The sequence below is a fragment of the Rhipicephalus sanguineus genome, chromosome 4 (assembly GCF_013339695.2).
Source record: "Rhipicephalus sanguineus isolate Rsan-2018 chromosome 4, BIME_Rsan_1.4, whole genome shotgun sequence".
Classification (NCBI taxonomy): domain Eukaryota; kingdom Metazoa; phylum Arthropoda; class Arachnida; order Ixodida; family Ixodidae; genus Rhipicephalus; species Rhipicephalus sanguineus.
Genome location: NC_051179.1, coordinates 35173525 through 35199637, shown reverse-complemented (window position 1 = coordinate 35199637; position 26113 = coordinate 35173525). Strand labels below are relative to the sequence as shown.

General features: G+C 49.4%; 1 protein-coding gene across 7 annotated transcripts in view; it reads left to right on the top strand.

The window, feature by feature from the left end:
- Positions 1 to 26113, top strand: part of LOC119389763 (sodium/hydrogen exchanger 1) — a 295572-nt gene that overhangs the window by 173429 nt on the left and 96030 nt on the right. For all 7 annotated transcript variants that reach the window (XM_037657148.2, XM_037657143.2, XM_037657149.2 and 4 more), the window contains exon 5: positions 11663 to 11708. In XM_037657148.2, the coding sequence (XP_037513076.1) occupies positions 11663 to 11708 (46 nt within the window). The remainder of the gene's footprint in view (positions 1 to 11662; positions 11709 to 26113) is intronic.

Genomic DNA, 26113 nt, shown 5'->3' with positions numbered 1-26113 from the left:
ATCTGGCGTCTTTCGTTGGTTTATTTCATCAATCAACGGCGTTGTGAACAAAAATTTTTATTGTTTAATCACGCACAGGAGAAATCTCACCAGGCACTACCTTGGAGGTAAAGAATGGCTGCTAATGGGAATGAGAGACAGAAGAAGTCGGCTTTTAGCTAACGCTGCGAATTTTTTATTGTTCAAAAACGCACAGGAAAAATCTCCCACCGGCACCACCTTGGAGGTCAAAGCGTAAGACTGGTTACGCACTACGACTACGACTACGAGGGACGAACGGGTGCCGCCTTAAGGAGCTTCGCCCCTAAAAACGCAGAGCCGATTGCGTTGCTTTGCGGGCGTGCGCAACGCACCTCGCGCGCCGGAGAGCTCGTTAGCTCGTTGGCACGCATCCGTGTCATCGCTGTGAGGTGGAGGAACAACTTTGCCGAGTGCGACTCGTCAAACTCTAGGTTGAGGAAGATATAGAAGGAGAAGAATGCCGCGTTAGCGCTTGTCGAAAGCGTTTCGTCGTTATTATTTCATTGTTTCCGGTAACGCGCGTCTCTCGCTAGTAGGTCTAAAGATTGATTGTCTTGGAGGCCTTGAAGAATTTTGTCTGCGAAGGCATCCAGAACGTTAGGAACCGTGAAAGCTTTTCGCCTCGCTGTGTTGGCGCTGGGTAGCATGGAAGCTCGGTAGGTTGGTTGATACTGATACATTATCATCATCAGCCTGACTACGTCCGCGGCAGGGCAAACGCATCTCCCATGTTTTTACGATAAACGCCTTTCTGTGCTTGCTGCGGTCACGTTATCACCGCAAACTTCTTAATCTAATCTACCCACCTAACTTTCTGCCTCCCCCTCGCGCTCTCGCCTTCTCTTGCAATCCAGGGTACTAATATATAGAACCGTCTATTATTACACTGTGTTGAAGTATTCAACTACGATATCCTAGTATATTATCTGTGTTATTTTAGAATGTATTGTGCTGCTCTGGAAACCAGATTCGTTGAGGCAATGGAAGTACTTTGCAATATTTTCGGACCGTAGATCTTGCGTTCTTCTAGAATATATTGTACTGCTCTGGAAATCAGATCCTTTGAGGCAACGGGCGTGGTTTGCAATATTATTTGAACGTAGATCTCGCGTTATTCCGTTTTCTTTATCCTTGTCTGGCGAGAGGGCGCCTTTAATCCTTAAACTGTTCGAGGTCTTACATCGAAACTTACACGACAGCGTTCGTTCCGACTGGTGCTAAAATTTTCAGCTGTGCGAATAGAATGGCTTCTTTTCCAAGAACGCCTCGGATGAAGAACAGCTCGTTTTGAGTGCTGCCGTTCTCGTGGTGCCATTATCGCTTGAAAACTCCATTTCTGTGAGCGTACGCCCGCACGCAAGCATGCTTCGTGTCGGGCTTCCGTCCACGTAGGGCACGTTGGTCGCGTTACGTAATGATGATGATTATGACTATGATGATGATGCTAAATATGTGTGTTAGCGTCGCATTAACAAGATAAGGAAACAAGGGATGTAAAAGTAGAAGCTGCTGTGCATGTCCTCCTCTAAATATGCGCGTCGCTTTTCTATCGATCGTTCCAGTAAGTGATATCTGCTTGTAGTCGACTATCCTAGCAAAAGATGTCGATGACTGTGATGATATTAGTACAGCTTCTTGATATGCGACTTACTTTTCATTATTTCCATAACAGGGGCGTAGCCAGAAATTTTTTTCGGGGGGGGGGGGGGGGGGTTTCAACCATACTTTATGTATGTTCGTGCGTGTGTTTGTATGTGTGCGTGTATATATACGCAAGCAAAACTGAAAAGTTTCGGGGTTGGGGGGGGGGGGGTTGAACCCCCCCCCCCCCGTGGCTACGCCCCTGTTCCATTACGTAGATTGTCGCATCCAGCTGACAGACGTATTTTACGTGCCCTGCGTCGTCCCCATGTTTACGGCAATGTTTCTTTAGTGGTAGTATAGTAGTAGTAGTGGTAGTGGTGCTGGTGGTGGTGGTGGTGGTGGTGGTGGTGGTGGTAGTAGTAGTAGTAGTAGTAGTAGTAGTAGTAGCAGTCGTCGTCGTCGTCGTCGTCGTAGTCCCGGGAATGTGCGACGCTAGACACATGGGAAAGACCACTGCTGCTCTGCGTCTGCCGTAGAAGGACTTTCGCCAAAGGAATGAAAACATAAATATGTCGTGCTTGAAATGTTGTATGTTTTGTGTGATCGAATTTTTTTTCCAGCTCAATAATGAAACTGAGAGATAGAGAGATAAGAGACCTTATATGTCTGCACAGGAGAGTTGAATATTACACTCCCGACGCATTATCCGGGAACTCGATTTTTTTTTTCCGGAATCTTTTAATCACAGCTCGTCGAGACGCGCACTTGGCAGCGCTCGCGACTGAATGAAAGGCAGTATTACGTTTTGAGAATGACTAAGGATAAAACTGGCGAGGGAATAGCGAGAAAGGAAAAGAAAGGGAGGTCATATGTATGGCTCCGCGAAATTGCAGCATCTTCCCTCCAGGGACCAGCCGCTGCTGAATTCTTTAGGGAAAAAGAGAGTCGTTAAACCGGGGTAAAAAAGAACCTATAAAGAAAGAATATGACCCCTTCCCGTACCACTATGTATAACGGGAGAGCGAGAGAAAAAAGAAAGAAAGCAAGAGGACTTACTTAACCTTTGATTGATAACGACGCTAGGGTCGACCAGGGGCGCGCGACTTGTCGCCCTCAGCACACGCACGCACGCGCATACAGGAAAGGCGAGAAGCGGGGAGTCCGCTGCGTGTTTATCGCCTTGTTATCTGCTTTGAAGACGCGTTGCCATGAGCGCCCAGCGTCCTAAGTGAATCGTCAGTGCTGCAGCCCTGAACACCTGCTTCCCCACTTCGACCGCCTTCCTTCCTGCGGGAACCTCACTTCCCGTGCTCGTACTGGTCCCGACCGACACGAAATGTTTATGGCAGGTTCGGTAGCCATGTTTAAGACAAAAGAAAGAAGGAAGGAAGGAAGGAAGGAAGGAAGGAAGGAAGGAAGGAAGGAAGGAAGGAAGGAAGGAAAGAAAGAAAGAGAAAAAGGAAGGAAAGAAAGAGAGAGAGAGAGAGAAAAGAAGAAAGAAAGAAAGAAAGAAAGAAAGAAAGAAAGAAAGAAAGAAAGAAAGAAAGAAAGAAAGAAAGAAAGAAAGAAAGAAAGAAAGAAAAGAAAGAAAGAAAGAAAGAAATGTGGAAGGAGGGAGAGAGAGAAAACAATGTAGGCTCCTATAAGCTCCCTGCGAAGATTCGCGTAGCCAAAGGGGACAAGGGGGTGTTCATTCCCCATCCAGAAATTCTCACTTTTGCATGTGTATAGACATAAAACACGTACAAACACACGCACGAACCTATATAAAGAGTGGTTGACCCCCCCCCCCTCTCCACCTTACCGTCTCCCTCCACACGGAAAAAAAAAAAAAAGGTTCTGGCTACGCCCCTGCTGCAAAACTCTGGGGGCCACTTTTCAAGCTGCCCTGCTGCCCTCCCACGTAATATGGTTGCTCCGGTGCATGCTCATTCTTTGAAAGTCTCAACGTAACGCCTTTACAGTTGCACACCTTACGGGTAAAAAAGAAAACTGTTATTGGAGCGCTTTCTGACTCTATCTTATACCTTGGCTTCCGTTTTTTTTTCTTTTTTTTTGTCTTGCACTTCGGTTATACCGGCGTTTTCATCTCTCTAGTAAAACGCTTTATGACATCCTCTAAAGTTAAACCCTTCCGAGTTATTATGTAGCTCGGACAAAACTTGAAAAACTAAAACTTCTCCCGAGTCCTATGCCTAAAGAAATGCCTATTTCGACTAGTTCAAATGGGGATTTCGCCTTTGGAGATCCTTTTGTGCGTTGTCGTTTGCACGTGCTTTTGAGGATACAGAATTTGTGTTTATCTGCCGGCCGTTTCACCTTCACAAAGCCCATTGTTACGCTCGCTTTTTTTTTTTGTTAAGTAGTACTCTCGGCGTTTAGGTCACGAAAAGTTATAGGATGCAAATTTCAACGACCGCTTTAAGTATAGCGCTGGCTCTTTTGTTGCGCGGTAAAATAAGACCAAGCGCTGCCGCCAGTGCCGGCTATGAGATAGCTTGAAAGGGTCTGCGAAGTTTTTTTTTTACTAAAATTTTTAAGTACGCATCATAGTAGGCCAGCGAGAACGCTCTTCCGGCTGTTTTTCCCAATTTAAAACGTTCAGTCTCTTTTACTGAAACTGCGCAAGATAGTTATTGCAGCTGTGATGAGCCCACTGTCCTTTAACCATGACTATGTACGGCGATGCATTATAAACGAACATCCTTAAGTTCAAACGCAAACCGACCGCTCTTTATGAGCCCCAGAACAGACGCTGTAGCAAGCTGCCGTGACTAAAGCCTTTACGCTGTAACGTAGTCTGTCACTGTTGAGGATATTAAAGGAGTACTGATGCCATTTTTCGTAGCTGACTTTAGACTACCGTACAAATCTCCTGTATACAGAGATGGCTCTGAGCAAGTGTCATGCTCAGGAAATGCTTATATATTATTTTGATGTGAAAGTCAATCGAGTCTACGTAATGATTGTTTACGTTCGCTCCTGTGTAAAAAGCCTCGCCTGTCAGAAACGGGACCGTCACGCGCATATTGCCACAGCAAAAGCAACAACAACAAAATCGGCGATTGCCACGCTTGTTACCACATTTAAGGAGAGAAGCAGTAGACCTGAGTTTTCGGAGTTTATTTTGTAGCGTTAGCTACACTTGCCTAGCCGGAGCCGGTTTCGCGTGGGTCATCATGAGCCGTGCTGTCATGCGCGAGGATGAGTGCGGAGCCGGCATCTCACGCGCTCTCCGCCACCGCCGCTGCTGGTGGCGGAGAGCGCGAGGAGTGGCATCGTAGCCGGGAAGAGACTGGCGCCGGTGCGCGACTCGCCGCTGCTGCTCTGCGCATTCGAGAGGGGTGACGTCGTAGCCATGGCGCTCGCAGTTATTCGCCTTCGCTGTGCAGCCGCCGTCTGACAATGCGCTGGTGCCGCTTGATAGCGCCTCTGACTGGCGTTTTCAGGCGGGTAACGCCATGGAGAAGGACGGCGCAAATGCTGCTCAACGGCGCAGAAGAGCCGAGAAGCTTATGTCATCGGATCCCGAAGTAGTTGCCTGGCAATTAGCGGTTCAGCGTACGAAGAATGAACAGAGGAAGGCTAAACGTGCTGCGGAGACACTGGAGGAAAGGGAGGAACGTCTAGCAAAGTGGCGTCGCCAGGATGCTGAGCGACGTGCCCGACCACCTCTGTAGCAGCAACAACAAGACGCCGTCGATGACGTCAAGGCTCGCCGATCGACTGCCTATACTGTGAAACTTAGCGAAAGCGCCAGTGCGACTCGGACCTTCGAGACGGACTTCGTAAACAATCCGTTTGGACTCGTGTGCGACGTGTGTGAAAGACTATGGCACATGAAAGACTTAACGCCGCTAAGTAGTGCCATGCGTGAAACGTTAAGTTTAGTGGCGGCGCCTGAGTGGGGTGAAACCGTGGCGCGGGTTTGTACAACGTACAAGAACTTTCTCGTTAAGCAGAACATTCCGCTCTTTAGCGTTACCACTGAGTATCGTTACCCGGCCATGCCGCCAGGTCTACCGGTTCTTAACGATGTGGCCGAATGTGTGTCATTGGAGCAGCAGTAAGCATGACAATCAAGCTAATCCTATACAATCTGGAAAGCTCAGAATAATCAGCGGAACCTTTCTAACGCTACGTATATCCTGGCATAGCTGAGCTAAGCCACTGCAATTTTTTGTCATCGTTGGTACCTGAGGAACTAACCCCGTAGTTCTGGACACGGCTATCGCTCATTTGCTTTATTATTGTTTTTTTTTATGCCACTTTTGCCTCCTTTCGCCGGTACCTGAGAGATGGGAAGGCCGAGTCTTCCAGGTGAAAGCAAACACAGCGCTGTGTTTCCGAGCGGAAAACGCGAGCCCGTCATTCGGCCGGTAAAAGAAGGCGAAGAAATAAAAGAAACAAAATTGAGAGAAAGAGAGAGGGGGGGGGGGAGGGGAGGAGGAGGACGGTGCTTTGCATCGACACCATTGTGCGTAGACGCAGCACCGTTCGCGCTCGACTGCGTGTCTTGCAGCTGACGTGCCCTTCCTTTTCTCCTATTCCGACATTTTTTTTTCTGTTGCCCTTCTTGTTTTTACCATCGTTACTGATCATCTTGTTTCCGCCTTTTCCTTTCTTTCGTTTTCTTTTTCTGTCTTTTTGTTCGACCTCCTTGGGTAAGGTGGGGCAAGGCGCGTGTTTCACGTAAAGTCCCTGAAAAATAACTTTAGTTTCACGCGGTGGCGTGCCCCTCTGGCGGAATATAGCCTTGTTACGAAATTGTTCCATAAAAACGCGCAGCGCAACAGACGCTACAGTTAGCCCTAACCAGGCGATATAGTTGAACTCGCAAAAAAAAAAGAAAAAATATCACGCGGTCTCTTATGTATTGTGCTAAGACGACTTCAATGTGAAAGCCATCTACTGTTTCTTTTTATTCGATTCAATCGTATTGATCACTCCGCCCCCCCCCCCCCCCCCCAAATGTTTCTGCACCCAATGTTGTTTTGCATTGCCTCCAGGATCGGAGGCATCGCAGCTTTCTGCACCTCACGTGGTTTTGCTGTGCCTCCGGGATCGGCCCACCTTTGGCCAAGCGAAGATGTCGTGTGACGTCATAGTGACGTCTTGATGCTATCAAAAATTTCGGCGACCAGTGATGTCATCAAATGATTATTTTTTTTACCCACTTGTGCTGACGCCGACGCTGACGGGTCAGTTTTCGCGTTTGATGAGGCATCTAAGACTTTCGTCTTAAGAAAACAAAAAAAGCGGATTTCACACTCGATAATGGCTCGCGATGAGCGGGCGGTTTTAGCCGCTAGCTTCGTGTCTCGAAGCTGTAACAGTCTTTTTTTTTTCGAAAGTTTCACCGCATTAGGGAGAGCCAAGTTGCCCCCCCCCCTCCTCCTCCTCCTTTATACCGCCTGGTTGGTCGAGTGGGAAAGAAAACGAGCTCGGCAGTGGATTCAAAAAGGAAACAGAAGTGATAACGTGGTCCTCACAAATGCCTGCCATTGGTCCACGGCTTCCGGGGTAGAGTTGGGACGCAAAAAGTTCTTTGAATGCAACATCAGCGCTCCTTGGTCGTCATTATCATCAGAAAACATGCGCAGCCATAATCCTGCGCGTTGAAAAATGACATGAAAGGTCCGACTGAATGAAGGTATGGGGTATCAATGGCGGTCCCCTATAAATAATTAGGGCCTCTCCCCCCTCCTCTGACCCTTCGCGTGCGCAAGCCTATATCCGATACAACACGTGGCACTGCCAAAATTGCGCGATCGCTCGACGTGTGAGCCGTTTCATTTTGAGGCAAGGTCATGTCAAAAACGACTTTTTAGATGTGAAGCATCTTATAGCGGAGTTCAATCCGGTGGTGGTGGTGTGCGGCGTGATCACCCTTACTGCGCATGCGCATACCCTCTCCACACACCTCCTCTCCACTCCTATTCTTCACTTCCCCTTTCCCCTCACCCCCTCCTCTCCTCATCACCATTATTCCTCTCCACTCCTCCTCTCTACTTTCCCTCTCCACTCATCCTCTCCACTTCCCCTCTCCTACTTCCCCTCTCTCCTTCCCCTCTCCAATCTTACTCTGAAACTCAGGCTAGACATGCCGAAATTCTCTCCTGCGCAACGCCGCGATGAGAACCAGGGAATGGGCGTCCCCTCCCCCTCTCTCTCCTCTCCTACGCTGCCGCACTCTCGCGCGCCTGTCGACCGCGTTCCCCGCTCGCGCTGTGAGAATTAACGGCCAGGTTAGAGAGAAGACAAGACGCGCGTAGCGTTCCTCTTCGCGTTGCACGACGCGAGGTCGGTAGCATGCCCAACGAACGCCAACGGAGCGCGATCGTGCAAGTGCTCCGGCTTCACATCGCCTCATGTTCCCCTTCAGCGGGAAATGGTGCAATTTTTTGGCGACCTTAGCCTGCTTAGGCAAAGAATCGCTTGGAGCGAGAAACTGGAAGTGATGTGAAAGTGATCGAGTACTGCTTTGAAATTTGTCAGTCACTGTTGTGATGCAGTAATTAGTAACTTTGATCGATTGGATTTTTGACAAGCAATTCCGGTCTGTTACTTCTTGTTTTCTATTGGCCTGGTGTGCGAACGATGGCGGCGCTGCGAACGGCGCCTGTATGACGTCAGAGCGGGGATTCGCGCGCTTTCGTCTGCTACGTAGGCCCAGCGCCGTGTTGAAACCACCGTTGTGGTAAATCTCAACAAAAAAGCAGTTCAATTGTTATCTTGCGTATGGTGGCTACTGATGCTGTTTGAACAACCACGGGACTGCTTTTAACATTCATTTAGAACTACAGCATTTTGTTTCTTAGAACAGCGGCCGCTTGTCTCCGCGGCGAGCGCTGCGCAATGGTGAAGTATTGCTCTGTGCCTCAGTGTACTTCATCCGCTCGTGAAAAAGGCATTAGCTTTCACAACTGCTCTAAGGACCCGAAGCTGAAGAAGGAGTGGATCGTCAAGCTAAGAATGGGAATGCGCCCCACGCCTTCATCGACCGTGTGCAGCAATCACTTCGCGGACAGTGACTTCTGCTACCAACCGTACGCGCCACTCTTAGGTAAGCTTGTGACCACGTTTAAGCGCCTCGCCAATACTTAAGCCGTTTATTGCACGCAGGCTATAAGCATAGGCGACTTACACCAGGTGCGGTGCCGTCCCACAACCTGCCGCGAAGGCCCCTAATAAAACATTCAGTTGCGAGTCAACGCTGTGGTTTGTCTCCTCTTGTGTCCTCGTCGTCGTTGCGCTAAGTTAAACATGTTCAAGTATTATCACCAACTGGCCCAACTATCAGTTCTTCTACAAGGAGCCGACGACGCGGCCACCGAATCGCCTCGCACGTAAGCGCGCCTCGTGAGCTCAGCTGAGCGGCGCAGGATATCTGAGACTACGGCTGCATTTAGATGGTGTACATACGTATTTTACTTATAAAGACAAGCGCGCGCCTAGTAGAGTGCTTATCATAAAGTCATAAGCGAAACCTGTTGCTGCTGTGTAGTGCACATTCTCTAAAAGATTTCACCTGAGGCAGTGCAGACACTTTTTTAAAAGCGGAGCTCTTTAAGCTTTTCGTTAGGCTGCGTGGCGTGAAACTGGACCCAGCGTGCCTTTGCCACGTTAATCTCTGTGGCCCTGCCCCTGTGCGTGGTATAATCAGCGATTAACTATTTGTTATATTCTAATACCCATGCGACGGCCCTGTGCGGTATTAATAATATGAACTACGACGTAATATTGTTCTCACTGAACCAACATTACGGGACAAACTGCGATCATGGGCATCGGCAGGGAGGTGTGCAACAAGGCAGCACTTGCGCACTTGCTTGCAGGACGAGAGCTGCGACGGTGATGCGATCTCCGTTGACGGCCTCGACCGCGCATTCAACAACGTGGCCTGCGTCGTACACCACCTCGCCCTCGATGAGGCACCGCGACCTTTCACGAGCTTTATCTACATACTTGTAGATGCTGGAGAACGGCACGCTTACTGAAATATCGAAAGAAACACCCAAACTAATTAGTATCGTACGGCAGAAACACGATAACGAGCAAGAACACTCACACATGGTTTCACTTTCTTACCAGCAATGCGGTCGGTGGCATCGGCGCACTCGTCGGCCATCCGGGGGATTTCTTGGCCCTGCCGATTGGGCCTCAACTAAAACAAGTTCAAGATTACACTCGAAAGCATTCGTTGTAGGCATTAGTTGACCGTCGCGAGGCTGTTCGTTCGACAATGTTCCCGCCTGAAGCAGACGATCCGCATACAGGAACAGCGGCTGCTGCAGCGCGGTTGTGAGCGGAGTCCTCGCTCTGACGTCACACGCGAGAGGGCGCCACTCCAAGATCTCGAGGCCAATAGCGTGTACAAGTTTGCTTCTGTCACACTGCACGGTGTTAGTGAAACTCACTCTAACGTCTTGAAAATCTTGACGTTAACGCGTGCATTATGGATGTAGGTACAGCCGTCAGCGCGGTTAACTCGAACGCTCCGCCGCGTGGTCTCGACCGGCTTTGACTAACGCCAGTACCGCCAAGCGTGGGACATGGTGTGTTTGCAACAGCTAACCGGGGGCGTATTCAAGGGGGGAGGTTGGGGGTTCAAAATTTTTCAGTTTTGCTTGCGTATATATACGCGCACACATGCAAACGCACGCACGAACATACATAAAGCATGGTTGAATCCCCCCCCCCGAAAAAAATTTCTGGCTACGCCCCTGCAGCTAACGATAGATGGAGCGCGGGTTGATTTCACTGGTCAGTGGCAAATCTCTCTCTCTTTTCTGCCTGACCGGCGGGTCCAGTACACTTACTTGGCAGGTCCGTTTTCGCCACGTTTCGCGCGTGGCTGCGTCCTCACGCACGCCCACAAAACTTGTTGCCGTGTCCCACTCGAAGGGAATATTTTTATTATTTACATATTTGCATCTATTTCGAATTTTCGTCAACGAGGATTTTTCGTTCACAACGAACGACGCCGACGCCGACACCGGAATTTCTGCAAAACGAGCTGTTTAACGCTATCGCGCCAAAAAAAAAAAAAAAAATCGAAACTACAGCTGAGGTTTGCTCTTCGTTATTGCTGTCGCAATTGAACTTTAATCATTCTGTAAGTGCAAATCTTCTTTGCTTCGGCAGTATTGTACATTTAAATCAGCCATGCGTCGCGCTATACCTTCCTTAGAACTCAATCGTCCGGGTTTAAAGGGACACTAAAGAGAAACAATCAATCGGTTTATATCGATAAATTGTGCTCTGAGAACTATAATGTCGTTAATCTTGCCATCATAGGTTCATTGATAGAGGAGAAAATAAATTTCAAAGTTTTATTTTTAAATTTAGCGTCGGAATTTCCCTGCGTGACGTCACGAATTTCAAAGTGCATTTATCGTCTTTTGGCGGCATTGGCTCAACAAAATTACTCCACATTTGCTATGTTAAGTCAATGGCCCCCTCAGAGGACAATGTACTTCATTTTTACCGATTATGAACTACGCAGTCCCTAGCAGGCGCCGTCAAAACATGTGACGTCACGGCTAATGTTGCGGAAACTTCAAGGTGGTGTCGCCACCCACATTTTGTTTTTTTTTTTGCGCGTTTTCTCGCTTATTAAGCGTCTTCTCGCAGGGAGCGTGGTGTTTTTTGGTATCGTGAAAGAGTACTTTACTAATATGAGAAAAATCGTTTTCCTCTTAAGTGTCCTGTTACGCGACACCGTATTCTGTTCCCGTTTGTTGCGCGCGTTCTCGGCACTTGTGTAAGAAGGCGTCCACTCTGCACCGTCTGAACGTGCACTCAACGGCAAAAAACTTTTGCCGCTCGTAGATGGAGTGTCTCATTAATTTTAGGACGGTCACGTCAAGGAGCACCAAGGTGCTGCATTAAGAATATCCCGTTACAGAACCCGGAAGCGAAGCGCGCTCTAATTTTAATTGCTAAAGAGTACAGCGTCCTCTGTGCTTGCCAGAGACTGAACATAACTCTGTTTTTTTTTTTTTTTTTTCATAATTCTTGCTCATTTCTTGTTCTGTTTTCTTTTCTGACGCAGTTTTTCACCACGCCAACTTTCTCTCCTCCATTGTGCCGGAGTCATGGTGAGTTCTTTTTCGTGTTACTTTGCTCAAGGACACATTTGTTTTTGTTTTTTTAGAATTTCTAGTTCTTGCTTGCTTAAATTAGTGCAGCTTCCGCTTTTTTTCGTGTGCTTCGGGGTTGATTCTCTTGTTACAACTGAACTTCATTCCCACGCTTTATCATCTAAATTGATCGAAGAATCCCGCGATCGCTTTAAGTTGAGTTGAGACGTCGCCCCAGAATCTTCTTAACATTTATTTTTTGTTTCCAGATGTATTTCGCTTAATTTTTCTTTGTCTTGTTCATTCCAGAGCGATTATTTTAATTTCTTTCCTCTAAGAAAGTGCACTTCAGAAACACCCGCCGCCGAATCTTGACTCAATGTTTCGGTGCGTATATATACTTCTAGCTCAACCTTAGGAAAATTGGCTCCGTAGATTGGGTCCAGCTTGAAGAGTTCGCTCTGCCTCTGAGGGATTGGCTGAGAAGCAGGCAGTAGGATGAGGCAAGCCTGATATAAATCTTAAAATTAGACAGATTGGAAGAGTAATAGCGACAGTATACGTAAAAATTCTTATCGTAATGCAAGTTGAAATGGCGGATTGTAGGTTACGCGTAGTTATTGATTGAATACTCGCTCCGTGTTTCATAACATGTGTCGCGCCTGTTGGTGAATGAACGAAAGAAGGGGAATTTTAAGGGCTCCTTTTTGCTTGTTAGACACGACCTCAATGAGAACCAACAGATAATCGAGCCAAGGAAAGTATGGGAGGAATTAATTGTTGTAATTGGGATATGAATGTGAAGAAAGCAAAGTGGACGAAACGACAACTTGCCGTCGGCAGGCACCGGACCTGCAGTCCTCAAATAACGCGAATAGAGAGAATAGAGAATATGACACTCGCGCTTCGCAGAAGCAAACCAAATCAAATCAAAAATCAAAAGTATTTCATATTATATATACAGTTAACAAACAGTTGTCAGACCTGTAGCCATAGGCTAGTTGAAAGCCCGATAAAAAATGATGACTAGGAAATCCTAGCACAGCTGGGAATAGAACAAAAAACAGCAGTTGTAATACCTGCAATAAACAAAAATGTCAATGTTGATTTCTCAGTTCAATAGAAAGTAATAAATGGACCAAGAACTGACATATATCAGAGTGCCGAAGAACAAGGTAGAGGCTACATACAGATACAGTGAAAAGATACAGCGGACATGTACAACGAACAGCGGTAGCTACGAAGGCCTAGATTTCGTAGCATATCGTGATTCGATGACAGGAAATCGAAGTACAAAGAAACCGTGCGTCATCACGAATCATGGGTGCCACTATTCTCTCTGAATTTAATTTACCTGCCTTATCTCTGCTATCAAACCTCTGTCGACATATTAATTATAAGGCTCGAGAACATAGGAATGAAATTCGAGAAAGGAAAGACGCGTAGCTTCTCATATAAATCGTTTGACGGGCACCCTATGGGGCAATAAAGGACATTAACTGTTGAAAGTACAATTACCATTGTTCGATGTCGCAGTTGGTTGGTTGGTTGAAAAACTTCATGTGGGTCCTGCAAGGCGCGCGCAGTGTCACATTTTTTAAAACTTAACGAACAGTGTGTCCTTTTCTTTTCTTTTGTGTAGGACATTATGCCTGAGCCAAGTAAAGACATTCTGACGTGTCGTTAGGGGGTGAATGAGGAGGCAACGATTATTAAAGATTACTGGGCTTTATCGACAATGCAAGAACGAAGTACAGTATTTGCAATGTATCTTGCAGAACTTTTTGATTCATTGCTGGATGGGACGGGATATATATATATATATATATATATATATATATATATATATATATATATATATATATATATATATTGTGGGGGTTCGGCGTCCACTCGAATGAAACGGGCTGCTCGTCGAAGTCGAGGTGATTCAAAAAATCATTTATTAATAAACCTTTAACGTTAGGGCAACCAAGGGTAAAACACAATAACAAGTTCAACGAAGTTCGACGCACAACTTCCGCGCCGGTCCTGCTATCCTTGGCCCCAGCGGACCGCACTCCGCGCGCACCCACGCACCTCACGGCAGTTCGCCGGCCACTCCCCCCGAATCTTGTCGGCCGGCGCCTTTATAGCGGATCTGTGCGACGCGCGCACTTCTACTGCGCAGCACGTGTCGTGATCGGCTGGCAGTGCGCGCGATTCCCACACATTCCCCCCTTTAGAAAGAAAGGCTCGCTGCCGGTTGTTTTCGCCGCCTTGAACGGCATCGTCCTTGGCCTTCGTCACCGTCCTTGGTGTCGCTGGCGATGTCACCCTTGACGACGATGTGGCCCTCATTATCGTCGGCGCCTTGTTGACCGCCTCGCTAGCCGTCGCATCTGTCGCGGTCTTTGTAGCTTCCGCCGGCCCCGCTCCCATCTTCTCCGATTCACGAAGAGCGCCACCCGGCTCGTGCTTACCGGACGGCGCTGTAAGGTGGGTCTCTCGTGTGGGGCTGGCCAGCTCTTTCTCCCGCAGGCTGCACACGGGCTCCTTTTTCGCGGTCGCTTTTTCTGTCGTCTTCACGACTTTGCCAGCAGCCCATGGCCCAGGCGCAACGACATCCTTCGTCTCGGCCTCAGTGCCATCGGTGCCGTCCAACTTGGATTCCACCGCAGCTGCCGCCTTTCTCGAGGCCTTTGTCTGAGCGCAGACATCCCGGGCAGGATTCGGCGTGTCAGTGCTTCCCGAAATCACTTTCACCGCAGCCGCTTCGTTCTCGATCTCTTCGCCCGCGTCCATGTCGTCGTTGACCACGGCATGAACAACTGTGGCTTGCTCAGCCACGTGACTCACGTTTCCGAAATCTCTAGCAGAGTCGTCCGCGGCGTCGTTGTCGTCCCTGTCAGTTGCCGGGGCCTGGTCCACTGGCAGCTCCCCAACTGGAGCTTTCTCGCCAGCATTACTGACGTCTATGTTCCCGCCTTCTTGCGCCGGTGTGAATTCGCGCCCAACCGGAATCAGCGACCATCGCCCGTAGTCCATAGTCGGGACCGCAACGCCCCTCGCCGCGCAATAGGCCGCGGACTCGGCGTGGCCCCTCGCCGCGCAATACTTCGTTGAAGCCAGATCCAGACGCTCCATCGTCTCAAGAAGACTTTTGAGAGCAGCCTCCATTCTTGCTGGTCGTAGACCCGGCCGATTACCCGTTGGGCGCCAGTTGTGGGGGTTCGGCGTCCACTCCAATGAAACGGGCTGCTCGTCGAAGTCGAGGTGATTCAAAAAACCATTTATTAATAAACCTTTAACGTTAGGGCAACCAAGGGTAAAACACAATAACAAGTTCAACGAAGTTCGACGCACAACTTCCGCGCCGATCCTGCTATCCTTGGTCCCAGCGGACCGCACTCCGCGCACACCCACGCACCTCACGGCAGTTCGCCGGCCACTCCCCCCGCATCTTGTCGGCCGGCGCTTTTATAGCGGATCTGCTATATATATATATATATTGTGAAGAGGTTTATTGGTCGTTGAAAGACGTAATGGTCGTCAGCGGCAAGCGAGCGAGAAGAAGCGTTCAGAGGCACAGCGGCGATCCGAAACACGAGCCGAGCGAGCCGAGCGTTGGCGATGCTGCTGGATGGAGGCGCATCTTCTTCTTCACAATGGCCCCCGCTGAAAAAGGAGCCATCCTGGCGACCTAAGAAGTTTCAGGTAGAGGCTCATGGTACGGCTTGAGGCGGGAAACATGGACGATGTCACGTCCACGCCGGCGCATGTCATCCGATCGAGAAACTGGCTCGATAAGAAAATTAACTGGAGAGGTTTTCTCCAAGATGGTGTAAGGGCCCTCGTACCTTGGAACGAGCTTCGAGGAGAGTCCCGGAGTCTGGTATGGGACAGAGAGCCATACGAGAGACCCTGGGGCATAGCTAGGGTCTGGAAGTGAAGTGCTGCGGTTTTCTTTCTGTCGCTGCTGCTCTTGCGAGGTAAACGTGCGGGCGAGCTGGCGGCACTCTTCGGCTTGTCGAGCAGCTTCGGAGACAGGTGGACACTCGGAAGCATCAGGACGGTAGGGAAGTAGGGTGTCAATAGTATGTGAAGGCTCGCGTCCGTAAAGGAGAAAGAAAGGCGAAAATCCGGTAGTTGTTTGTATCGCGGTGTTGTATGCGAATGTTACATAAGGGAGAACACGGTCCCAGTTGCTATGGTCAGATGCGACGTACATCGAGAGCATATCACCCAGGGTGCGGTTAAACCGTTCCGTGAGCCCGTTAGTCTGCGGGTGGTATGCTGTGGTTGTCCGATGAATGACGTGGCATTCCGAGAGCAGAGCTTCGACGACCTCGGAGAGAAAAGCGCGGCCTCTGTCACTAAGGAGCTCTCGAGGGGCGCCATGTCGAAGGATAATGTGACGTAAAATGAAAGAGGCGACATCCCGAGCGGTAGCGCTAGGCAAAGCGGCAGTTTCGGCGTAGCGTGTCAGGTGGTCGACAGCCACGATAATCCACCGGTTGCCATCTGCGGTCATTGGAAGGGGACCGTAGAGGTCAACGCCGACGCGATCAAATGGCTTGGCAGGGCATGGAAGCGGCTGCAATGCGCCGGGCGCATGTAAAGGTGTCGATTTGCGTCGTTGGCAGTCAGGACAGCACTGCACGAATTTCCGCACAAAATTGTACATGCCGCGCCAGTAATAGCGATGGCGAAGGCGCTCGTATGTCTTGAACACCCCGGCATGGCCACATTGCGGATAGTCGTGAAGAGAGGCGCATACTTGTGATCGCAAGCTGCGTGGAATGACCAGTAGCCATCGGCGGCCATCGGCAGCGTAGTTGCGGCGATGAAGCAGTTGATCGCGGATGGTGAAATGGGAAGCTTGACGACGGAGGGATCGAGATACAGGAATGGTGGATGTTCCACATAGATAATTAAGAAGAGAAGCGATCCACGGGTCACGACGTTGTTCGGTGGCAATGGAGTCGAGATCGAGAGATGACAAGGGGTGGACGCATGTGGTTGCGCACGCTGGATCTGGCGGTAAAGGTGAGCGGAAGAGGGCGTCGGCGTCAGAGTGTTTGCGTCCGCAGCGGTATACGACGCGAATGTCGTACTCCTGGATGCGAAGTGCCCATCGCGCTAGGCGGCCAGAAGGGTCCTTCAACGTGGCGAGCCAGCAAAGCGCGTGGTGATCGGTTACTAGATCGAACGGGCGGCCGTATAAGTACGGCCGGAACTTTCCAAGCGCCCACACCAGAGCCAAACACTCTTTTTCAGTCACGCTGTAATTCGTTTCGGCTTTCGTCAGCGTGCGACTAGCGTAGGCGACGACGTATTCGGAATACCCGGGCTTTCGTTGAGCCAGGACAGCGCCAAGCCCGACCGCGCTGGCGTCTGTGTGTACTTCGGTAGGAGCCGTCGGATCGAAGTGACGAAGAATATGTGGGGAGGTGAGCAGGCGGCGCAGTGTAGCGAAGGCTACGTCACATGCAGAGGACCAGGAGGAGAGGTTCACGTCGCCGCGAAGAAGCTGGGTTAACGGTGACATGATGGATGCAAAATTGCGAACAAAGCGCCGGAAATAGGAGCATAGATCTACAAAAATTCGAAGTTCCTTCATGGTCGTGGGCTTAGGGAATTCCGCGACTGCACGAAGTTTTGCAGGGTCAGGTAATACGCCCTGTTTGGACACGATGTGGCCTAAGATGACGAGCTCCCGGGCAGCGAAGCGGCATTTCTTGAGGTTAAGCTGAAGGCCAGCGTTGGTCAGACAAGTCAAAACGTGCCTGAGGCGACGGAGGTGTGTAGGGAAATCATGGGAGAAAACTACGACATCGTCGAGGTAACACAGGCACATAGACCACTTTAGACCACGTAGCGTATTATCCATAAGTCGTTCAAACGTAGCAGGCGCATTACAAAGTCCAAAGGGCATGACGTTAAGCTCGTATAGGCCATCAGGTGTAATAAACGCAGTCTTCTGGCGATAGGCTTCAGCCATAGGAACTTGCCAATAGCCAGACCGCAAGTCCAGTGACGAGAAGAATTCTGCTCCGTGAAGGGTTCATAATGAAACAGCGCTAAAGACGAGCACACAGAAAGACTAGACAACACAAGCGCTGAACTGACAACTGAATGCTTTATTCAAGCGAAACAAGTGTGCTCGTCTTTTGCGCTGTTTCATTATGAACGCAAACCAACTAGCCCAACTCTCCCTTTTGCTCCGTGAAGGGTGTCAATGGCGTCGTCAATGCGCGGCAAAGGATAGACGTCCTTGCGGGTTATCTTATTCAAACGACGGTAGTCCACGCAAAACCGGATAGATCCATCTTTCTTACGCACCAGTACGACAGGAGACGCCCAGGGACTGTGCGATGGTCGAATAACGTCTCTACGAAGCATGTCTTCGACTTGGTTGTTAATGACGCGGCGCTCTTCAGCGGAGACGCGGTATGGTCTTTGACGCAGCGGCTGGTGTAAACCGGTGTCAACGTAATGTTGTACTTGCGACGTGCGGCCCAGTTGAGGTTGCGACACATCGAAAGAATTCCGGAACTCGTGCAGAAGAGCAAGTAGGTCAGCGTGTTCGGCAGGGGTGAGGGTATCGGCGATGGCACTGGAAAATATATCACTGGATGACTCCCCGAGTGCCGACAGGGCATTTGGTGGGTCGCAGCAGTCATCCGGGACGTCAACCAAAGACGAAGAGTCGAGATCTTCCACGCGGCCGAGACATTCGCCTGCAAGCAGCGTGACAGGTGCAGAGAGCGGATTCAAGACGAATATATTGCTGCTGCCGGCGGCGATGTCAATCGTTGCGAAAGGTAGCGGCAGAGCTCTACGACTCGTGAAGACATCGGACGGCGTGAAGAAGACTGTAGCGTCGGTGTGGGCGTTGCAGGAAACAGGGACCAGTGCGAAAGTGCCAGGCGGAATGTCGGTATCCTCACGAACGAGCAGCTTGGGCGGCTGATGAAGAGCGTCAAGTAATGGGGCGTCACACAATGAGGAAAACTCAACTTCGGCGCGTGCGCAGTCGATGACGGCATTATGGCGGGATAGGAAGTCCCACCCGAGGATGACGTCATGCGAACAGGCAGAAAGGACAATGAACTCAACGATGTACAGATTGCCTTCATTGACCACTCTTGCAGTGCAGGCTGCGAGAGGCGTCACTTGCTGCGCGCTTGCGGTGTGGAGCGACAGTCCCGAAAGCGGCGTCGTTACCTTTCGTAATACACGGCAGAGATTAGCGGCTATGACAGAAACGGCGGCGCCGGTGTCCACAAGGGCAAAAGTACGAACACCTTCAACAGTTATGGCGACCACGTTAGTTGGGGAGGAGTGAGGGCTTGGACAGTTCGGAGATGGCGCAGTTCTTGCCTCTTGAACTGCGGCGTTTAGTTTTCCTGGTCGCAGGGTCCGGGCCGGCGACGCATGGGGGACGGCGATCGCCGCCGAGGAGATGGTGAGCGCTGCGGCTGGAAGTCAGGGCGGTGAGTAGGGGCATCGCGCGGTGATGGGCCAGGAACGTATTGGAGGAAGGGCTGGCTTCCGGCTTGCGACGACCGGGCACGGTCGCCGAAAGTTTGGGGGCGACGGCGGCAATAGCGGGCGACGTGTCCAGGAGTGTAGCAGGCGTAGCAAATCGGTCGATTATCAGGCGTCCTCCATGGATTGGCGATTGTCGGTGCTGCCCAAGTGGAAGGATAGACAGGCGGTTGCGTGGGCTGCGAGTGCGTAGTGTAAGGTGGTTGCGGAAGCCTACGCAGAACGTCAGCATACGTGAGGGGCGCGGCTACAGGCTGCACGGCTTGCGCATAGGCGACAGGAGCGGCCACAGGCTCCGATGCACGCGCGTAGTGAACAGGGTTGGATGGAGGCGGCTCGCGGCGCGCAAGGGGAACAGCGTGGGCAACCTCCTCCGAAATAACAGTGCGGAGCGGGGTGGGCAGACGGGTGGTAGGCTCGTGAGTAAAAGGCATTAAGGAAAGTTGGCGGGCAACTTCCTCGCGGACGAAGTCTCGAACCTGCTGAAGCAACGTCGAATGGTCAGGCATGGTGTCGAGACTGCACAGCGACTCGCCACCCCGTGGAGGCTGCCGAGTCAGAGCGCGCTGCTTCTTCAACTCGTCGTAGCTCTGACACAAGCTGACGACTTCTGAAACTGTGCCCGGATTCCTAGCCAAGAGCATTTGGAATGCGCCATCGTCAATGCCCTTCAGGATTTGTTTGATCCTGTCAGCTTCGGGCATGGTGTCGTTGACACGTCGACAAAGGTCGACGACGTCCTCAATATAGCTTGTGAAGCTTTCTCCAGTCTGCTGTGAGCGGACGCGCAAGCGTTGCTCTGCGCGCTGCTTGCGGACAGCTGGTCGACCGAATACTTCAGAGCAGGACGTCTTGAAGACGGTGCATGTGGGGATGTTCTGTTTGTGGTTGTTGTACCACAATTCGGCGACGCCAGTCAGATAAAATATGACGTAGCCTAGCTTGTCGGGGTCATCCCACTTATTATGCGCGTTCACCAGTTCGTAGTGGTCAAGCCAGTCTTCCACGTCGGTCTCATCTGCACCGCTGAAGACCTTTGGGTCCCGGAGCCGAGGAAACCCGGTGCAGGTGACGGACAGGGACGAAGGCGCCGGTGGGTTTGCGTGGTCAGTCATGATCGGCGGTAGCGTACGGCTACGCAGCTCCAGGGTGTAGCGACGGGGATGAACAGCACCCTCCACCAAATGTGAAGAGGTTTATTGGTCGTTGAAAGACGTAATGGTCGTCAGCGGCAAGCGAGCGAGAAGAAGCGTTCAGAGGCACAGCGGCGATCCGAAAAACACGAGCCGAGCGAGCCGAGCGTTGGCGATGCTGCTGGATGGAGGCGCATCTTCTTCTTCACAATATATATATATATATATATATATATATATATATATATATATATATATATATATATATATATATATATATATATATATATGTGTGTGTGTGTGTGTGTGTGTGTGTGTGTGTGTGTGATAGAAAGACAGAGAAAGAAGCAGACAGACAGCGAGACAGATGCATCATAGGTCTTCACTTAATTAGAAAGATTATGCCGCACCTTGTGCGGGGTTTTTCTATAACCCTTTCAACCGAACTGCCACCAAAACCCATCAAAGACATGACATGAATCCTAGTAACTTGGTGATGCTGAGAAGAAGGCGATAACATGAATGGTCGCTATTCACTTGTAACGCGATCGACCGTAGTCACCATGACGGAAGTTATACAATATAGTATTGTTTTATACGTATACACAAACATAAAAGGGCTCAGGGTAAACAGAGAGGGAGCAGGCCGACAGCTGTCACCTAGAGGGACACAATGGCTGCACAAACCTTTCTCTCATTCTTTTTTTTCTAAGTTTTCTCTCCCCCCTTACCCTTTCGCCAGTTCAGGGTAGCAAACCGGATATTTATCTTCTGGTTATCCTTCCTGCCTGTCACTTAACCTTTATCTGCCTTTCTACTCTTTCGGGATTAAAGGAAGACAGAGGAAATGAAGATATGATGTTAGAAGGGGGACAGAAAATAAGAAGTAAGCGGAAGGCGAAGACAGACCAATGCCAAGCGAAGATTAGAGAGCAGACGTGGAAAAAAAAACTGACGCGAGAACTGACGAATGCGCTGGCGCTTCTTAGACGCGAAAAGTGCGATCCTCCTTTTCTTTCTGCTCACGCGTCGCAAACTTCTCGTTGCACGTACGTAGCAGGATCAATTGTGAACTGTGCGTGAAACGTCTGAGATGGGGCGTCATAGCTTGCTTTCGTTTCGGAGCTGCCAGTCTTCGTTATAAACGACGTGGCGAGAGAAGGCTGTTGCTATTATTTTTTAATGCGGGTGACAGTGGTCTGTGTACTGAGCTTCAAACCACCCTGCTTCCGTGTTCGTCGAACTATCATCTTTCTTTCTTTCTTTCTTTCTTTCTTTCTTTCTTTCTTTCTTTCTTTCTTTCTTTCTTTCTTTCTTTCTTTCTTTCTTTCTTTCTTTCTTTCTTTCTTTCTTTCTTTCTTTCTTTCTTTCTTTCTTTCTTTCTTTCTTTCTTTCGTGACCTCCATTTCTCGCTTTTTCTTATTACGCGACGTACAGAAAATGTTGTCTCCTTAAAGCGGCGTCGCGTTCTCCTTTTCGCATAAAACGATCATGCTCCCAAAATGTACTAAACATTCTGTGCTGACCGAATGAAAAGTTATAACTAAAAAACTGAGACTTTAAGAAACAAGGATCACTGGATCGTGACGTCCTCTCTCATGATAAAACATAGTAAAATGTAAGGACAGCTCGCATAACGGCAATACGAAGGAACTGTCTAACATAGCTGCTAGGTCACGTGGGCCCTTATCAACGCCGGTAGTATTGGCCCCACGAAAAAAACACGGCTCGCAGCGCAAGTTGCATAACGCGAATTGCGAACATAACTTCAACTTACGGTGGTGTGCATACTCTAAGTAGAGAAAACACGAAGTATTTCCTCTTCTCGTTTTACTTCCTGTTGTTCTTCCTCTGTCATCGTTGTTTTTCCTCTCTCTTTTTTTGCGCCTCTTCTTTTCCATCAGGGAATTGGGTACGCTCTCATCGCGGTGTCAAGGATTTTTTTTTTTTTTTTTTGGCGGGAATCGGCGTCAAGGCCTTAATTCAATAAGGATCCACTCGGGGGCTCTCGCCGAGAACGATGCGCGCCGTTCGCCCTTCTGCCGCCGCGGCCACTCAAGTTTGTCCCGCTAGAAACAACACGCGCTGCGTTGTTTGTCCTCGGGCCGCGCTTTTTACCCGAGTTTTTGCAGCCTCCTCCTCTTCTCTATTTCCCTCACCTACCCAACACATACACACACACACGCACGCACACCCTTTCTCTCGCTCAGACACACACTCTCTTTGTTTCTCTCTCTCTCTCAAATACATATCACCTTCTTTCTCACACACACACACGTTCTTCCTTACAACCACCAACACGTACACACACACACACACGCACACTCTCTCTCGCTAAGACACACACCGTCTTTGTTTCTCACTCTCTCTCTCGAATACATACACACCTTCACACACACACACACACACACACACACACACACACACACACACACACACACACACACACACACACACACACACACACACACACACACACACACACACACACACACACACACACACACACACACACCTCTGCACTCTCTTACACTCTTCCTTTCTTTCTATCGCTTACACACCCACACTCTGGCCCTTGCGCCACAAAACCCCACTAATCATCATCATCACACACCCACACTCTTTCTTTCTCTCTCTCTCTCTCTCGCGCACACATTCTTTCTCTTCCCCTCTCTCTATGACATTTGCGAAATGAATTCGCGTGCGAAGCCATAACGTTTGCGAAGCGATAAAGTGAGCACGAAGGTTTCGATTACAACGCCCGCGTGAAAGATGAAAGCATTGCGTTGTTGCGAGGAATCAAATGTTGAAACTACGAAGCCCGCGAAGCCCGTGAAACTACGAAGCCCGCGAAAAGTGGAGGGCTACGGACAGACCGAATTACGACGAGTTGATTTATTCCCGTGCCCTTATGTAGATGCGTTGCGCGAAAAGTACGCGACCGCGCCAGAAATCAACAGCGAAGGTCGTCGAGCATTGAGCAAAAGCGTCGGATGCAGAGCGTACGGTTAGAACGGCACTTTTCGTGCAATGCGGGTTTTGATACGCAGCGATGTTTTGTCTGTGTCCGCGCTCGTTTGTACATTGGCGCGAACGCTAGTAATGGTGTTTCGTTTATTTAATAACCTTAGCTTTTACGCCTGAATAAACAGTATCCGAAACACGTGTGCTCGCGCTTAAGCCGCAACTTGTAGGAAATCTGTCGCCCGCTGTGACGCCTAATGGCGATGTGGTGTTGAGTAGTTTTGACATCAATGTAAGCTGTTACGAGAGCAATACGTAACCCCAATCTATTGCTTGCTCTGTCTCCTCACTTCGCATAAACTAAACTGTCGCATGTTTGTATGTGTAGTGTACCATTTAATTTCCCATCATTCGAACCTGCATCGAGAAGCATGTTTTAGGAGTGTCGCCTGGCAAAGTGTTCGGTTATTAAGGCGAAAGCCTTAAGTGCCTCGTTAAGCTGCTCCTTGAGCGAAATATGGCAGGGAAACGAAGTGGTACAAAAAATCACGTTTACGTCTGATTGTGACTCCATCATATGACGTCATAACGGCGTCACAGATCGCGTAAATTTGTGACGTCATCACATGGCATCGTCACTTGGTAAATGTGCGCCGATCCCGGAGGCTCTGCACCACCACGTAAGGTGCCGAAACCTTCATGTGGGGAGGAGGATCAGTGCAATCGACTGCGAACGTCGTCGAAGTAATTTAATTCGTGTCTTTCACGAATAAATATTCGAAGGATGGCCTCCTCTCTGGCACTGTCATACGTCACGGGTGGGCGGGTGTAAACAGGAGGACCTTCGCCGATATTCCAAAATACATTTTTTGTAAGCGATCACGTCACATTCGCTCGCGAGCCTTCTCCACGCCTGGTTAAAAAGATAAATAAACCTTCAAGCATAGGTAAACCTTCCGCATCCAACTGTTTCTTTTTTCTTGTTTTTTTTTTCTTTTTTTCTTGTTCTCTCGGTCCACCCATCTATTCCCGCTTTTTGATCTCTAGTCGGGGAAGAGAAAAATAAAGATGTTAGTAAAAAACACTTCTACGTGGGCTCCACTTTCCTTCTTTCCGTCTTTCTTCTCTTTCTTTCTTTCTTTCTTTCTGTCTTCCTTTCTCGCCTTCTTTCTCTCTTTATTTCTCTCCTTCTTCCTTTCTCCTTTTCTTGCTCTCTTTCTTTCTTTCTTTCTTTAGTTCTCTCTTTCTTTCTTTCTTTCTTTCTCTATTTCTTTCTTTCTTTCTTTCTCTCTTTCTTTCTTTCTTTCTTTCTTTCTCTCTTTCTTTCTTTCTTTCTTTCTTTCTTTCTTCCTTTCTTTTTTCTTTCTTTCTTTCTTTCTTTCTCTCTTTCTTTCTTTCTCTATTTCTTTCTTTCTTTTTTTTTCGGACGTGTGTTGTTTTTCGTGACACGTCGTGCGAATGCGGTCCAACGAATGCGTGCGGGACGTGTGGGATGACCGGCGCCGCCAACCCGGAGTAGTGCTTATCTCTGAATTTTTTAGGCCTGTCACCGTTCTTATTTCTTTTTTATCTTTGTGCGGCCGCTATTTGGGGCGACTACGAATCCTGGATCGCTGACCCGCGAAGGAGCGAGCTCTTCGAGAGATCTGTGAGCACTGCACAGAACACTTTGAATGCACGTATGCCTCGCTTGATCGAGATCAGGACCACCGCGCATCGACCAACGTAGTTTGGCCGGCATATTTGCTCACCTCAGCGAAGCGATCTGATGGACTAACTAACTGACTGATGCGGCCTCATATCTCCGACTTTTTTCCATCAGGCGCCCCAGAGGGCAACCGAAGTCTCGCTTCGCTTTCGCAGAGGCGTATTGCTTTCTGGGTGCGTGTGGGGTCATGGAGCCGTAGATGCGTGGAACTTGAAACTGCGACGTGATGAAGCATAATGAAAATTGAAGATGTCTAACTGAATAACAGTTCAACAATGCTGCTCGAGGCGTCTTGTGGGATCATAACGATATCATCATCATCAGCCTGGCTGTACCAAATGAATGGCGAAGGCCTCTCCCGTGTTTTATGCAAAGAACCCGGTCCTGTTCCTTGCTGTCGCCACGCTATCCCGGCAAACTTCTTAATCTCATCCGCCCACCTAACTTTCCGCCTCCCCCTCGTGCACTTGCCTACTCTTGGAATGCAGTCTGTTACTCTTAATGACCAACGGTCACCTTGCATGCCTTCGCGCTACGGGCCCCACCCATGTCGATTTCTTTCTTCTCGATTTCGAATAACACCGGTGTCAAATGGTAACTTTCGATCGCGATCGGACCTGATACGGATCGCATTTTTTTATTATAACTGGCTTCTATACGCGAGCTGCAGAAGGGAGAGCCAATCATTGTTGAGCAATTTGATCAAGATCGGGCTTAATCGCGATCAGCAGTGCACCGTATTACACCGTCATAGCGTCTCCTTAGCGCGCCGTTCGTTCCGTGACCCACTCTGCTCTGTTCTCTTGTGACTTAAGGGACAAGAAGAAGGCATTGCGGAGCTTACATATTTGCTAATAACTTTCGGGCGTTCCTCAGGGCGGAGTACTACTCTGTTCAATCTCGCTCTCATTGATCTTGCCGAATCCCTACCATGCACGATCGAGACATCTATATACGCAGACGACATATGTGTCTGGACATCAGCCGTCACACGCCTCCAGATACGAGCGAGGCTTCAAAAAGCTGCAAGTGTGACAGCGAGCTATCTCGGGAAGCAAGGCCTTCAAATATCCCCGGAAAAATGT